The sequence below is a fragment of the Haliotis rufescens genome, unplaced genomic scaffold (assembly GCF_023055435.1).
Source record: "Haliotis rufescens isolate VD_foot unplaced genomic scaffold, xgHalRufe1.0.p SCAF_4, whole genome shotgun sequence".
Taxonomy (NCBI): Eukaryota; Metazoa; Mollusca; class Gastropoda; order Lepetellida; family Haliotidae; genus Haliotis; species Haliotis rufescens.
The window spans coordinates 12,492,277-12,510,022 of record NW_025964112.1 but is presented as its reverse complement, the minus strand read 5'-3'; the positions used below and the strand labels follow the sequence as shown (position 1 = coordinate 12,510,022).

Genomic DNA, 17,746 nt, shown 5'->3' with positions numbered 1-17,746 from the left:
AAATCTGATTTGTGTTCCGACATTCCTACGCATTTCGATAGTGTTCGTATGATGTTCTTTTTGTTCCATTTCCATTTTTCACCTAATTGGGGGCGGTCGGGTAGCCTAGTGGTTAAAGCGTTCGCTCGTCACGCTAAAGACGCGGGTTCGATTCCTGACATGGGTACAATGAGTAAAGCCCATTTCTGGTGTCCCCTCCGTGATATTGCTGGAATATTGCTAAAAGCGGCGTAAAACCAAACTCACTTACTCACTCAACTGTAATTACTGAGGCACGGTTTTCGCTATTTCAATACGTCTCTTTTTTTGCGAACATAAGATAATAGCACTTTAAGCATACACAGCAGCATACTTATTATCGGTGTTCCCTTACTTCATCTAAACATCACACTTTATTATGAAATATTGAATCACTGCCACTTCACTCTATATCTTCTCTATACACAAGGAGGCGTTGGGGTTGCCTAGTGGTGAACGTTTTACTAATGGCAACAATAGAGTTGAAAGAAATGGGAAGTTTTTCATCAAGTATATATATATATATTATCCATATACAGAAGATAAGTTTTTGACGAGTGCCACCGATGGAGCAGACTACCGTCGACATGTTACGGTAGCATCACAATTTGGTAGTGATTAATAAACATATGCTTATGATATAGTCGGGATCATACAATGGACTAAATTAAATAAAGTAAATACTAAATTATTAAGCCTTTGTAGTCAAACGGAAATGTTACGGTTTGGTTTCACCAGGATGGAAAAAGTCAATAGTTGGTTTTAACGGCGCTTTGAACAGTATTCAAGTTATATCATAGCGTATCAACTTTTGCCCGGAGAGAGGAAGACCGGGGGTTCGAATCCCGGCCGCGTCACACCAAAAGACGTTAAAAGATGGAACTTGTTGTTACCCTGCCTGGCGCTCGTTGTGTGTTAGTGTTACTCTGATCCAACCAGTCCTTGTTACGGCCCCTTAATACCGAGCACCAGGCAGGGTAACAAAAAGTACCATATTTTAATGTCTTTTGGTATGACGCGACCGGGGATCGAACCAATGACCTTCCGTTCCCCGGACAGACGCTCTATCCACACCACCACGGAGTGGGGTAACGTCTCCTGAGTTTTGTTTAAAGTGATGTCCTCGGTACCACCGAAGCAAACGCTGTCACAATCACGGAATATACACACAAAATCAATGTTTGAGCAGTCAAAGCAAACATTCTCCCACTACGCTTACTTTGTATTCATATATATCGGGTTGAATGGGGCCTTTGTGGACGGCCAATCCTTAGATAAATAATCGAGAAAGCAATCCTTTCAATACATCACATCCGTTCGACACCACACGTGCACCAGCAAATGCAAACGTTTATAACAAGTGCATACTTATTGATTGTGCATCACACATATACTCAAATGACCATGTAATAGAATGGTGTCTAGCCCCGCAAATAAGCAATATTAGACGTATATAACAGCGGCATGTCAATAATCGAGTCTAGGGCAGACAAATTATCGAGTGAATGCATAGGCAACGATCCATGCCATCGGGCACATAACACACAATTAGACAAATAATCCACAGTGACTACCCGACGTTCTTCAGTCGGCTCATGGTATGCATTGGATACTAGGGGGGGTCACTTTCGACTTTAAAATTGCTCTTTTTGAAATGCGTTTCTGGTGTCTTTGAATTGCGTTGCAGATGTCTCGGTGCACCCTACATACATTCTTTCCAAATTTGAATTGTACAGACTATTTCAGACAAGTCAAGTGTCGCAATCTCGCGTCCTCGCATTTTAGAAAATAGTTACATATAACTGTGTAGGCAATTGGCACAAAAGCGCGAGATCGCGACATTGGTCAAGTGTCGCAATCTATCGTTTTTGAAAATAGTGGCATATAACTGAGTGTATACTATTAGGTAATGGACACAAAAGCACGAGAACGCGAGATCGCATTCTCGCGTTTATTACGGTTTGAGTCGAAACATACAGGCTTGCCAATCAGAATTCGCGTAGGAATTGAAGTATTTTAATAAACATTTTCCCGCAATAAATCAGTTTAATACCCATTTTGATACTATACTTAGAGTTTAAAGTGAAATTAATCACCACTTGAAACAATATATTAGGTACCTATAATAAACTGAACCGCAAAAGAAACGTCACCATGGATAGGTATATGAGAAACCTTATTTGTCCAAACACTGTAAACATACTTTGAGACATGTTAAAAAGATGAAACTTGGCATCAAAGACTGATCATCAAAGTTGAAATGTTCTTAAAGTGCCACACAACACTAGTCTCTGAGAAAATGGCATCACAAGTCAGTATCTCATGTGTCCGCCATGTGCATTGATGACTGTCGTGCAACGTCGATACAAGGAATGGTTGAGACGGTTGATGAAGGCCATAGGCACGTGAGCCCACACTCTTAGGAACGCCTGACGCAGTTCAGCTGCAGTTGTCGGCCTTGGTCGGACGTCATTCAGCCGTCTTTGAATCTCGTCCCACAGGTGCTCAATGGGATTTAAATCGGGACTGAGGGCAGGCCACTGCAGGGATCTGATGCCATTCTGCTGGAGGAAGTCTCTTGTTGCTCTCGCAGTGTGGCGACGTGCGTTATCATGCTGAAACTCGTGGTTGCAGCGACGTGCCAAATGAGGTATGGCGTGTGGTCTCAAGACTTGATCAATGTACCGAGCTGCTGTGACATCATTGCCTCTCCCTGGACCGATGTTCTGGAAGACCACAGGGATGACCCTCTGTGCAAGACCAATTCCACCCCACACCATGATGCTCGGACCATCCCACGAATCTCTCTCAACATCACAAGCATCCGAATAACGTTTCCCACGGCATCGCTAGACTCTCTCTCTCTCTGCCATCTGCTGTTGAGATACAGTAATGGCTCTCGTCTTAGAAGAGGACTCTTCTCCACTGCTAGTGGCGCCAATGCTGGTACTGTGTTGCCCACTGAAGATGGTCACGACAATGGCGTGGTGTCAGAATGGGTCATCGGTGTAGCCTGTGACAGTTGAGGTGTCTGCTCGTCAATCGTCGACCCACGGTGTCCGCACTAATGTGTCGCTGGTGTGTCTCCATGGTCTGTCGAGCAGTTTCCGCAGCAGTAACAAAGCGATCTTGAAGATGCTGTCGCACAATCTGACGATCCTGACGTCGGGTGGTGACCCTTGGTCTTCCACTCCGTGGTCGGTCATCTGTAGTGTTGGTGGTCTGGTACCGTTGTTCGAGCCTGTATATACCGTCCTTACGTGGACTTGGAATGCATTGGCTACTTGCCGGGCAGTTTGTCAAGCCTGCAATCGTCCAAGGGCTTGGTGTCGCTGATGTCTTGTCAATCTTGGCATGTGGTAGCAATTCAATATCGAATGAATGTTATCCGATCTGGGTGGATTTTTATAGAGCAAGAAATGGGGGAACGCATGTGCATTAAATTTGCATGGAACCCATGTGCATCGGGTTACCATGACATAGCTTATAGATGTTTATCCCTGGGTGGTAATGTTACCATCCATACGTCGGGTTACCATGGCCGTTGCCGTGATGTGTTTGGGCGATCGGTTTTATTGTCATCTGCTTTGTTTTTTTCTCTCATCAAATTTCATTTTTCCGGACAAAGTAATGTTAAATTTAAGAAACTTTTACAAACATTACCCAAATAACAACTTTTCATGCAATGTTACTTGGGGTGACGATTCTTTTGCGGTTCAGTATATAACACATTTTAAGTAAGCGATGCTTAACATTTTTCAATATATACTCAACAGCCAAAGTTCCTATGACACCAATATTTTAGTGTATTTTTCAAACAAGTAAAGTTTGGTTTTTAATATTGTAGTACATGTATGGAATCAAGTCCTAAAAACGCATCTGCTACAGAAAAGCATGCATTCCATGCAAAAGTTGACTGCTTGAAGCAGGATCGAGTCAAGGTGATGTTGCAAGACAATTTAACGTCCACAGAAACACCATTTGGTGATTATGGCAACGTTGGCAACAGACGAATACAGTCAGAGACCATCCTCGGAGTGGCAAGCCACGCGTAACCAATAATCGACAAGACGACTGGATTCGAACAACACACCTACGAAATAGATTCCAGCCAGCAACAGTGACTGCAAGAAGCATCCCTAGCCTTCGACGAATATCTTCACAAACCGTACGTCGCCGCCTCAGATGTGCAGGGATTGTCGCCAGAAGACACGCCAGACGTCCCATTTTGACAGGAAACCACCGCCAAGCACGTCTACAGTGGTGCAGACAGCGTCTACGTTCTATTCACTGACGAGTCTCGTTTTCAACTCAGCCACAGCGATGGACAGATTCGAGTGTACCGACGTCGGGGTGAACGTTACGTCCATCATTGTGTCATGGAAGAAGATCGGTTCGGGGGCGGCAGCGTTATGGTGTAGGGTGGGATTACAGCAAGACAGAGAACCCGTTTGATAGTGGTAGAGGGAAATCTAAATGGACAGCGCTACCGCGACGAGATCATCGGCCCTGCTGTTCTACCGTTGTTGCGTCGTCATGGCCCAGGCATTACCTTTCAACATGACAACGCCCGGCCTCATATTGCTCGACTTGTTCAGGATTCTCTTCAACAAAACAACGTGAATGTCATCCCCTGGCCGTCTCGCTCCCCGGATCTCTCACCAATCGAGCACATGTGGGATGAGATGGATCGGCGCCTTCGACGTCAACCACGTGTTCCACAGACACTCCAGGAACTTCGAAACATGCTCCAGCAGATATGGACAGATATCCCACAGGACTTTGTGCGACGCCTGGTCCATTCCACGAGACGAATATGTGTTGCTTGCATCGCAACCAGAGGTGGACACACACGTTATTGATTTGTTAATTGACATTTTGGCGCAAATCACGCATTTTCTGAAGTCAGTATGGCAAATTAAACCATTTGAGCACGTATAGGAGTCTTATATCTGTTGCAAACCGAAATTGTTTCAGATTTGGTAAAAAACATTACTTTGCATTAAATCTTATTCAATGTTGTTCAGTATATGTAAGTTTACATCGTGTTTGAGTGTTTTTTTCGTTTTTTTCATAATGTATGAGGGGCAGTGGGGCAACCTTGTGGTTAAAGCTCATCGCTCATCACGCCGAAGGCCCAGGTTCGATTCCCCACATGGGTACAATGTGTGCAGCACATTCATTGTGTACACCCGCAGTGATATTGCTACAATATTGCTAAAAGCGGCGTAAAACCATACTCACTCACTCATAATATATGATCGATTTCAAACGTAAGTTCTTCCAGAACACATCAAGCTAACGTCTTTAGCGTCAAACGTCTTTGGTAGGATTACATTGGAAACGGGATTTTGTTAAATGGTTGGTTGGTTGTTTTACGCCGCACTCAGCAATATTCCAGCTATATGACAGCGGTCTGTAAGTAATCGAGTCTGGACCAGACAATCCAGTGATTAATATCATGAGCATCGATCCACGCAATTGGGATAGATGACATGCATCAAACAAGTCAGCGAGTCTGACCACCCGATCCCGTTAGTCGCCTCTTACGACAGGCATAGTCGCCTTTTACGGCAAGCCTGGGTTGCTGAAGACCTATTCTACCCCGGATATTCACGGGTCTGTTAAATAGGTCATCAATACTTCAAAATAACTAATAAAAGCAAACTTTCACGCTTACTAGGTTTAGAATGGATTTTGTTTTCAAACTCAAATAGATAAAACGTGTAAACATGTTATAGCTAAACCACAGAAAACCAACCTTGATGTCCATTTTATGTCATGTTTACGTGTTGGTATTTTTCGAATGAACTCGGAAATGAATAAATCACAATTTAAATTTCATTTTGTACATTAGCCAATTTTAGCATCATTGTGGAACTTTGCAGACAAAACCCACCCCATGTGTACAGCACAGCTCCGGCCCCCTGAACGACTGGGCCCCACGTGACTCCGCGTGTCGAACGAGTCCATCAATATGTATCGAGTGGTTCACAACGTGTGATCGTAGCCTGGTACGAGTGTGTATGTGACCATCTAAATTTGGTGTTTGTTAGTAATACAATTTGTGAAATCTGCATGAATCCCGTACATACTTTTATTGACACACCGAGAACCATATTTACATCACACACATCTTTGATGCGGGTTCTTATAATAATTAATTATTCCAGGAAATAATCAAACGCACATATGGCTTTGTATGATATCAACATAATTGATCAATATCTGCCTAAGTTAATGTTAACTTTGTCGTTTGACAAATAAGGTGTGTAAATGAGTCCAATCATACCAGTTTTATTGTTCTGTCAACAAGTCAAAGTAGTCAAACACATTATCTTGTTGAGAATTATTTGCTCTGTCAAAAAGTTCCGTTGGCCGATCAGGATACCCGAATGTATAGAAATCATCAAGGTACTTCTCCCTGATAGCTTCCAAGTCTCTCGGCGATAACTGTGCGTAGGCCTGCAGGTACGCTTCCTTCTTGTTCAACATGGATAAGCCACTGGAATGTCTGTGGGCTTCAAGTGCCATGTTTATATATTCCGTCACAGTGATTGCTTCACTTCCGGCGGAAGTGAGTGGATAGTCACGTGTCTTTTCTATCAGTCCAGCAATTTGTATCTGTCGCCATATTCGTTGGTATCCGGCATGGGTGCTGACACAGTTGATCCAAGCACTCCTTCTTACATGCTTGAGACGGAAACCCCTGACGACGGCGTCTATGATATAATCAATTTTATGCTCAGTTCGCATGTCGTAGAAAACAATTTGTTTCCCGAGCAAACCGGTTTTATTCAAAATATACATGGCGTCGCTGGAAAAGGTTTCCATTTTGCCTATGACGTCATAATCGACACCACAAACATCACAATTCCCTGTTGCTGGCATAAGGTGCTCGTTGTAGTTATTGGGATGAAGCGTGTTCAAGTATTTAACTAATTCCACAAATGTAATATCCGCTCCACATCCTGTGTAATACCGTCCATTAGACCGCACCTTCTTAATAGCCCGTTTGGCAGTGTACTCCCAAAATACACTATTGGGGGCGTACATTTTGTCAATGTAGGTAGAAAACAGTCTATGATACGGGTCACGTGTAAAGATGAATTTGAAAGAAGATTTGACAATCTTCTGTAAATCTTTCGCTCGGTTAGATTTTGTCAGTTTAATATCTAAAGCGTATTTTTTGGTTATAAAATCAGAGTAGGAAAACAGGAACGGGGATGATATTCCAGACTTCCTTCTTTTGACTGCCACGAACACACGCCTCCAAAAAGTACTACCCGCTTTGGGCACAGCACAATAAAACAATTTGGGCTTTTTGAGGATGCTAATTTGACGCTGAAGCTTATCTGCCTTCATTTTCCCAGCTCTGCGGACTCGACATATATCCCTAGCGCGCCTCCGTCTGGATCTGTAAATTTTCTCTAACAGTTCAAACGGTACTGGCTGAAAGGAAAAGTAAGACAAATCAAAATTCCAGATTCAAATTAAACGAATTCTGAGGATAAAGGAATAGGTTTATATATAATAACAAATATTATAAGTCTATATGTGGATGATAAAAAATCATTTGATTGGCTTAATTACGTGACAATGGATTTGTTTTTATGCAAATTTTGTGAGTCGCGGGCGCTTCCGGTAGAGACGGACATGCCTACCCTTTTAGCGTGTGTTTCGTTTGTTCTTAAATATAGCTGCAACTGAACACGTATATCCGAACACCTGGCGTCATCACTAAGTTCCAATCGTAAATTGTTCATCACATTTTGCCTTTTACACTCAATGGATTATGTTAAGACAGATAATAGAGATTGTTTATGTTCTGGCAATGATATTTTGGTTTCATTTTTATGCACTTAATGGGGAACTATTTTCGGGATTTTGGCAGTCCTAGATCGAGTCATACTGTTACCGGGGCGAGGGATGGCCCTGCCGTCCAAGGCGCCGTGATTCGCTGTGCAGAGTTGCCTCCCTTTGGTACGCAAGAAACCAATGATTGTGGGTTCGAATCCCGGATCGCCCCGATCATGTTTCTAGGTTTGTCAGCACCATACCCGTGCTCGTGGGTTTCACCGAAGTGGTAAACGTCTGATACCTGCATCACTTCGGGCTTTCCTCCCACATTTTGCTGACACCTGGATATAACTGGAATACTGTGAAAAGCGGCGTTAAACCCAACTCACTCACGCATACTGTTACAACCAAATTTGTTGTTAGTTAATGGTTAACCCTGATTATTGTCAAAATAATTATTCTATTAGTAATTTCCTTTAATTATATGAACCCAGGTGAGGAATATTCCGTATTTGTTAAACATAAGGATATAGCAAATGTGATTTTTCTACATAGATGACTGGTAGAAACCAAAGCAGCTGACAGCTTTACGAAGTGGGGATTCGGTTGAACCAGTGTCCACTTAATGTGCATGTGTCAGTGGTGCTCAATGTTATGCAAGTCAGAGGCTTTTCGGAAATTTTCAAGCACGGGTTTTAAGCTTTCAGAGCTGGAATCATTATCGGGACAAATCTGACAATTGACAACCGACGGCAACAAAGGCAAGCATCAGTGACAAATATGATGTCCAATGCTATTCCCTATTTGACTTGTACCACATGTTCCTGTGTTTTTAAGGTGAACACTTACTTGACTTGCTATTGTATGTGTTTGTGATGGAGCCACCGGTCGGGCTGGATATGCCGACTCTTTCACGAACACCTGGTGTCATCACAATTTATCCATGATTCATTACCACAGTCCTTCTTATGCTGTTGTCGGAATGGTACAATCGATTCTGCCTTAAGCAGAGCTTTCTTATGATTGTGCAAAGAAGCTTGTGGCTTGTAGTTTGATGTTTCGGCTATCTGAACCAGGATTTACCCTCACACATCCTTACCCGTGAAGATTCCGGGATAGAATAGGTCTTCAGCAACCCATGTTTGCCGTAAGAGGTGACTATGCTTGTCGTAAAAGGCGACTAACGGGATCGGGTGGTCAGGCTCGTTGACTTCGTTGATGCATATCATCGATCCCAATTGCGTGTATCGAGGATCATGATATTAATCACTGGATTGTCCTGTCAAGCCTGATTATTTACAGTCCGCCGTCATATAGCTGGAATATTGCTGAGTGCGGCGTTAAACAACAACAAACAAACAAACAAATCAGAGCCACAACGACTGCAAATAAAGTAACAAATAGTTTATTTACAAACCTTACAACCAAGATCATGGAACCTGCTTAATAAGCAACTGGCCACTATTTAACTTTCAAAAGATCATAGTAATTGAAATCCCATATCTTCTCCTTACCGACCTGCTCAAATAAATCTTTAGGTCGATCATCATAGTCATACAGATAAAAATCGTTCAAGTATTTCTCTCTCAGGATTTCTAAATCCTCACGTGTGAGTTCACTATATGCTTGCAAATATGCCTCGGTCTTCTGAGCTTTAGCTTGCTTCGACGACCGCTTAAAAGCCTGGAGGGCCATGTTGATATAGTCCGTCATTGCTATGACGTCACTTTCCTGAGGGGTCAAGGGGTAAGGGTCGGTCTTGTCTATGTGCCCAGCTATTTGTAATTGACGCCATATCCTTTGATTGGCAGCATGGGTGCTGATACACTTCGTCCAGCTTTTCCAACGTTTATTGTCATTCTTTTTAAACAAGAACGCTCTTGTCACGGCATCGACAATGTAGTCTACCTTATACTCGGTAGTCACGTCATGAAACTTCAAGTAACCACCCGCAGAATCAGATGTATTTAATATGTAACTCATATCCTTGATAAATGTCTCCATTTTGCCAATAACGTCATACTCTACGCTGCACACGTCACATTTAAGAGAAGCCGGCAAGAAATGTTCGTCATACTTCCGAGGCGATAATGTGTTTAAGTACCGAACCATCTCTCCAAATGATAGGTCTTGACCACACGTAGCATTAGGATCGCGGTTGTCCTTCCGAACTAACAACGCAGCTTTTTTCGCAATAACTTCCCAGAACTGATTATTTGGAGCGTAGATTTTGTCCACATAGGATGAAAACAACCTATGATATGGATTCCGCGTGAACACGAATTTCAAAGAATTATTTAACAAGTTTTGCAGCGCGGGGAAGTTCTTTGGCTTAAGAAGGGTTCTGTTGAAGGCAGCTTTGTTAACATTAAAGTCTGAGTAGGAAAGCAGGAACGGGCTTCTTATAGTTGGATCCTTCCGGGTGAGAGCTACAACAACCCTCCGCCAAAAAGTAGTCCCGCATTTTGGTATTGCACAGTAAAGAAGGTTGGGGGAATGAACAACGCTGGTCTGCAGGCGGAGCTCCTTGGCTGTTATGTTACGAGAGCGGTTAAGCTTCTTGCAGGCGTTTTTCACGTGGTTCCGCCTCTTCCGGTAGACCTCCTCGTCGCCAGCCTGGAAATATGATATTGTGATCTATTAGCTTTCATTCAAGAATGAAGGCTTTTTTAACAAAACTGTTGCAGTGACAAATATGAAAAGCGTGGTCTTTCGTGATGAGCCATTGAATGAATGATGTACACTCAGGTATGTCACTGCGCAAGTTAACAAATGTCTTTGGGCCAAACACCCTTTGCTTGATAGTATGGATGAGTGAGTATGGGTTTACGCCGCTTTTACCAATATTCCCGCAATATCACGGCGGGGGACACCAGAAATAGGCTTTACACATTGTACCCATGTCGGGAATCGAACCCATGTCTTCAGCGTGACGAGCGAACGCTTTAACCACAAGGCTACCCGACCGCCCCTCTTGACAGTCTGAGCCGTTTGGGACCCGATGACACACAATCGACCAAAGTGTGTTGAATTAGATATTAGATGAATACATGGCGTATGAATGATAAGACCGATTTGTACGTATGAATATCATATAGTGTCCATATATCCAGCATGTGACTATCATGTAATAATCAAATTGTGAAATGTTCAACAAATACCTACCCTTGATGTGATTATGGAAATGTTTTGAAGACTTCGTAAAATCCAAACTTCATCACGTTAATAAACACAGATCCGCCCAGGGGTCTCTGTCCTTAGTCAGGGTTTACAGTTAGATGCACATGAGCGCGAGTGAGTGAAATTGTGAGATTTTGCGTCGTCTAGACCGAGCGTTTTTACCACTGTTCTACCCACAGCGAGTGAGCAATTGTAAGGAACTAACGACTAGAGACGAGTGAGGGTGGCATTATGTCATCGAACAGAGCCGCACTCAGCAATACTCCACCTTCCAGCAGTCTGTAAATAATCGAGTCTGGACCAGACCATCCAATAATTTACATCAGTGGCATCGATCTACACAATTGGAATACGATGACATAAATCAACCAAGTCAGCTCATCTGGCCACCCGATCGCGTTAGTCGCCTCTTACGGCAGGTATAATCGCCTCTCACGGCAAGTATAATCGCCTCTTACGGCAAGTATAATCGCCTCTTACGGCAAGCATGGGTTGTTGACGACCGGTTCTCTACCCGGATCTTCACGACTCCCATGTAAAACTGCGACGTGGTATGTAAATGGGCTAGCCCTATTACACCACACCGGAGTCTGCATGTTCGATGTACCAATTACTAGATTGTCTTGTTCAGACTCGATTATTGACAGACCACTGTCAACTAGCAGGGATTTTGCGGCGTTTAAACACAAACACACACATAGACGACTATATTATGATATTCACATGTTAGCTTTATGCAGTCGCTGTTTCCGATGTTTATGGTCGGTTTATCATGCTGTACAGTATTACTTATGCTCCAATGATATACTCAACATTTGTAAAAGAGAAAGGCATATAGTCCTCGACCCGTTCCACAAAGCGATCTTAGCATACGACTGTCGTAAGTCAGTGTTAAAGAACTGGGTCCACTTGCACAAAGCGATCTTAGCGCTAAGATGATCTTAACTCCCATACTTTAACATAGGCTTACAATAGTCTTAGCGCTAAGATCGTTTTGTGCAAGTGGGCCCTGGAGTTACGACCGCTAAGATCACTTTGTGGAACTTGGCCCAGGAATACGATGCTCCAACTTAATTGCTCGCTCGCTGGATATACAAACTGCAAATTGCCCTTAAATGTTTTTTTGCTTCACTGGTTGACATATTGATTAGATTGACACGTACTCCAAGTTAACATTTCTGTAAACTAAGTCCAAATGACAACCTTTGGATGACTCATTGTCCCTTCATGTCAGGATTAAGTGAGACCTTTAAATCGAGTTTGAAAAAAATTAAAATGTGGGCCAATATATTGCTGAGAATGTAGACCGATTCTATTTCTCGCAAACAGTTTGTCAAGCTGATCAAACTAGTTTGCTAACTGTTTTTCGCAACTTTCACACGCACGGACTTATGTTTGCAAACATAAATGGGCAAACACTAGTTTGTCGTGTGAGCCTTAAAGGACTCAATGCAAGGCTTTCAGCGAGCGCGATTTGAGGAGACTTCATCTAACGAACCCTACCCGATCATGACGGTGGTTGGTTTGTTGTTTAACGCCGCACTCGGCAATATTCCAGCTATTCCGGCGGTCTGTAAATAATCGAGTCTGGACCAGACAATCCATTCATTGACATCATGACCATCGATACACGCAATTGGGATCGATGACATGCATCAACCAAGTCAGCAAGTCTGACCTCCCGATCCGTTAGTCGCCTTTTATGACAAGCATAGTCGCCTTTTATGACAAGCATAGTCACCTTTTACGGCAAGCATGGGTTGCTGAAGACCTATTCTACCCCGGAATCCTCACGGGTCTCCGATCATCACGAATGACTTGACATATAGATACTGTTCGTGAATCGCTGTGGGTGCCCTTTCCGATTTTTCAGAGAGAAACAAAACAGAAAACAGTACTAAGCTACCTGATACTGTTGGTGAACCCTCCGAGCAAGTTGTGACTGTAGATGTTTTATGTAGCTCTGAACGATGACTCTCCTGGACGTCGTGTTTCGGGGCAGCTCCAGCGTCAGGTGGAGGGACTTCACTAGAGAGTACGGGGCCACGTTGTACGGGGAATGGTCTGAGGAGGTCATTGACATAGTTTATCTTCCACACAATAAAGGTCTCTAGCATGGCAGAATAAACAGCAACGTTTGTTATATTGTCTCTGTACCGCGGCCACATTCAATCGCAAGTCTGAAGTTATTACACCGAAACATGGTTATTAGTTTCCGTTTTAAAAGAAAAGTTTTAAAAATGTTTCCATACTTTGGAAGATTTTAAACTGAGAATAGTTATTGCATTTAGATGAAGCGTCGAGGGAACGATGACAATATTGAAAGAAGCCGTCATAAAATATTTGAAGATGGTTCAAATAAAATAAATTTGATATGAGTTAACCATGTATTTTTACCGTTATGGAGAGTTTTAATCATTTAACATGTTCGTGGGGAGATTTATGCTTTGGTTTGTTTGCAATAAGTGGTTCCAAATATCTCAGATCCATAGTACAGAATATTGATGTTTGCTGTTTAACGCAGCACACGGCAATATTCCGGTTACATGAAGGCGGTCTGTAAATATTCGAGTCTGGACCAGCCAATCCATTGATTGACATAATGGGCATCAATCCACGCAAATGGGATGTGATGACATGCATGAATCAAGTCAGCGAGCCTGACCACCCGATCCAGTCAGTCGCCTCTTACGAGAAGCGTGGGTGGTTGCTGAAGACCGATTTTACCCCGGATCTTCAAGGGTTTAGAACAGGATAGGTGAAGGTGTGATCTCTGAAAATATGAATACACGTTAGCTTGTATCCAATTACTTTCCATGTGATATAAATATATCTACATATACTATCATTGATGTGAATACTGTTGAGAGCGGCGTAAAAAAACAGATTCAACGGCTGTACAAATACCTGCACACGACTCTCAAGGTTTTCAAGAAGAGTATTTTATGCACCACAAAAAGCCACGAGGACGGGTATGGTACCGACACGACTCGAAGCTTTATCGGAGTAGCGATCTGTTCCAGGAATGTTTATGCACCCATTTTCCAGTGTAATGAAAAGATAAATCGTCTATATAAAGAGACACAGAAAAAGACCAGTTATAGGCGAATGCACTTGAACATTCTGATATCACGAGAGTCTCCTCTCGTCACAACGTCATGTCGAGATATTTAACATACGTCACATCTGCTTCCATTGTCAAAAGACAAGATGCGTTATACTTACGGAAGACGTGGTTGCTGTTATAGAAAATGGACACTGCAGAGATGAAGAACAAAATGTACAACACTTGTCTTTTCCGACTGATCATTTTGAGATCAATCACAAAGCTCCCAGCATGTGAACAGCGCCACACAATACTGACACCTGTGCACGTGCAGTTCATGCATTTGGAAGAGTTCATTGTACAGAGAGGGGTGAAGGGAAGGTACGCGGCTTTTGTCATGAAAGCGAGGTTTTGGGCGTCCAGCGTTTGTGTGTTTGTTTCATGTTGTTTAACGCCTCAATATTCCAGCTGTTGCCTTGCGCGGTTAAATCTACAGGTAACCCAGATATACACTGAAATCATCGCATGCTTGTCTTCTATCTCTCGGTCATTTATTACGAAGATTACCCCAACAAAAAATGTGTTTATTTGTTGTTGGACACCACACTCAGCAATATCCCAGCTTTATGACGGCGGTCTGTAAGTAATCGAGTCTTCACAGATAATCCAGTGATTGACATCATGAGCATCGATCAACGCAATTGGGATACGATGACGTGCATGAACCAACTCAGCGAGCCTGACCACCCGATCCCGTTAGTCGCCTCTTACAACAAACATTGTCGCCTTTTACGGCAAGCATGGGTTGATGAAGACCTATTCTACCCGGATCTTCACGGGTCCGTTCAGCGTTTGGTAAAAGTTAGCTGGACAGAAATAACTCCCTTACACACCTGTGGGTGAGAAACCCATTTGAGATAACTGGTATAAAACATATGCGTTAGATCAAATTCCAGGCCAGTGATTGGCTACGCCATGGTGATGACCTGAGGTCAGATTATGACAGACTACTTTCCAGATCATAAGTCATTGATAAGTTGCTCGTGCTTCAGTCGAATGTCCACCTACATCTGTGTTGAACGTAATGGTTTTAGAGTGTTAATAGATATATCCCCGTGTTATAAGTTTTCGGACGCTAATCACAAGAACCGTAAAACATCTCATTCACTTATCAAAGACAGCTTTATCTAAATATCAAGCCATCATCTGAGTATTTACATTGTCTGTTGACACCACAACCCTCGTTATGTACTGGAGAAAACACGCTCACGAGGTTTTGGTAGACAGAGCATGCCCTGGGGAGAGGGCAAAAAACCAAGGGGGCTTCCAATGATACATCAATGATACAGCCATGCTTGTTAAAATTTAAAGAATCTAAAAAAGGATTTCTGATAGATCTAACATGATTAGCTAGCCTAACAACCAAAATAAAAATTAAATATTTTTAATATATAATTTTTTATAATTTTCTTCATGTTCTTTCCTTTTTGCCATTTTGTGAGAAAACAAGGGCTGGGATAGGTAACTCAGGTTCACGGGTCGGGTGAGTGCTGAGTAGAGCCCCATGGTTAGTCATGTGATATATCGTTTCATGACAAAACAATGAAAGGGTAAGACTCCTGCCCCCTTAAAAAAAATATAATTAAAATGCATGGATGTGAGTCGGTGTTCCCCCTAAAAGAGGAAAGTCTAGGGAGGTCTGGGGTCATGTTATTGTATTTTATACATTTTAAGCAATTTCGTGCAGTTTGGACAACATTCACACCAAGAAATGTCAAATAAAGATGGCAGATTCAGTAGAATTTTGAAGTTAAATCAATACTTTTAAAAAATAGGGTACAGCTTCCGCGCACCCGGCTACCCGCCGGGTCTGGGAGCAAAACTGCCATAAACTTTACCCCCCATCCCACAAACACAAGGACAACTGTCGCAAGCGTGCAATGTCTGACCTTTTCCCAATGTTGAAGCATATTGACTTACCTTGTACTTACCTTTTGTTGAAAAGAAATAAACAAGGTTGCAATACAAAATACACAAGCCATTAATACAATATTAATACAACATATACGCCCTATCCCCGTGGCATAATAAAGGCATATATGATGCTGAAAGCTCTGATCGAAAACAGGACAATCCGCGACGGTTGTCCGGAAACACGATAATATTTTTTGGAGTATTGTTTTTAAATCTTTGAATATATTTTTTACGGGGAAGATGATTTTTCCGAGGATTTTCCGCGGAGATTTCACATCCCTGCAAATGATTGAGCGGAAACGCATACATATCAGCTGCATATAGGCCCCTATAACTTTGGAGGGGGGATACGGGCTAAGGCTTTCCATTTTAAAAAAGCAAATGTCATTCGTTTTTACCTATTACATCTATTATGAAAATCATCTTGGCAAGCAGCAAAAACTATTTCTTAAAATTACACAGAAACGACAGAATAATCATACACACCTAGCAATGTTGAGTGCTCTACATAGTCCTCCGTCCGAAAATGCTTCCGACAAACGATGTCATACTTTCCCGGCTCCCACACTTTCTTTGACACTTCGTCGATGCGTTTAATCGCGATCCTCCATTTCATCCTGTCATCTGGGTCTCGGGGGAAAATGTGTCCTCAAGTTCTTGAATTGCAGCCAGGTACACAACAATACTGAGGCATGTTTAATTGGAACAATGGGGTCACCGCCTTCAGACTCGGCTGAGTGACCATAAACCGGAAGTGCCGACTGTAGGACCGTCGGAGCACGCGCACCCCCTATGGGGAAGATAATTGAGCAACACGCCCCATTGAACCCATGTCGGTATAATTGATGGGTCTGCAGTGCTGGATATTTCATATTCTCTCGCCATTCTTTATATGCATTAGTATTTACACCACAATTGAATTCATGTCCAACAACAGCTTCATGTCAGATTATCAAGTATGATTTTGAAGGTCAAGCAGATATTCAAATAGTGTAACCCCTTTCTCGGCATTTTACAAGCTAAGGGAGATAATTCATGTCGATTGTCTCTGACTTGCAGTGCTGAATATTGCATTTCCTCACATAACCTCACATTTCTCCCTACATTAGTATTTGCAGCACAATTGTTTGTTTGTTTGTTGTTTTACGCCTCACCCAGCAATATTCCAGCTATATGACGTCGGTCTGTAAATAATCTAGTATGGACCAGACAATCCAGTAATTGACATAATGAGCATCGATCTACGCAATTGGGATACGATGACATGCATTAACCAAGTCAGCGAGCCTGACCACCCGGTCCCGTTAGGCGCCTGTTACGGCAAGCATGGGTTGGTGAAGACCTATTCTACCCCGGATCTTCACGGGTCCTCTGTAATCGTGACAAGACGGTACTGGCCCGTTTCTGAGTATTCAAATGTGGTTCACCACTTGGAAACTCAAACTGGTGATATCTTTCTGCTCCTAATTGTTTTTGACCTTTTGATAGTTAGAAGGTTAGATATCCCTCTTTCATTACAGTGTCTTTTGTCTACGGTGACCACAACACGTCTCATCTTACATTTTCAGCGTAACGTAAACACGATACATTTGCGAATGACGTTTGACTCACGTTTTTCACTGCTGCGAATGATCACCTATATATCACATGATAAATGTACAGAATTGGAGAGTTTTCAATGGTTGTAACCTGTACAATGTAGGGTATGAGTTCTATTACATTTCAAAA

General features: G+C 42.6%; 1 protein-coding gene across 2 annotated transcripts; it reads right to left on the bottom strand.

Annotated features, from left to right (window-relative positions):
* Window positions 1-6,101: 6,101 nt before the first annotated feature.
* Window positions 6,102-14,434, bottom strand: LOC124111361. 2 transcript variants are annotated; one of them, XM_046471027.2, is made up of 3 exons: window positions 14,224-14,434; window positions 12,905-13,062; window positions 6,102-7,470 (listed from the first exon to the last, which is right to left on the bottom strand). In XM_046471027.2, exons 1-3 carry the CDS (start codon window positions 14,399-14,401, stop codon window positions 6,316-6,318), a joined length of 1,491 nt encoding a protein of 496 aa, XP_046326983.1. In that variant the 5' UTR covers window positions 14,402-14,434; the 3' UTR covers window positions 6,102-6,315. The 2 variants fall into 2 exon arrangements, with proteins under 2 accessions (XP_046326983.1, XP_046326982.1); XM_046471026.2 differs by lacking the exon at window positions 6,102-7,470 and adding an exon at window positions 9,208-10,434 and having other exon boundaries at window positions 14,224-14,415.
* Between the last annotated feature and the right edge of the window lie 3,312 nt (window positions 14,435-17,746).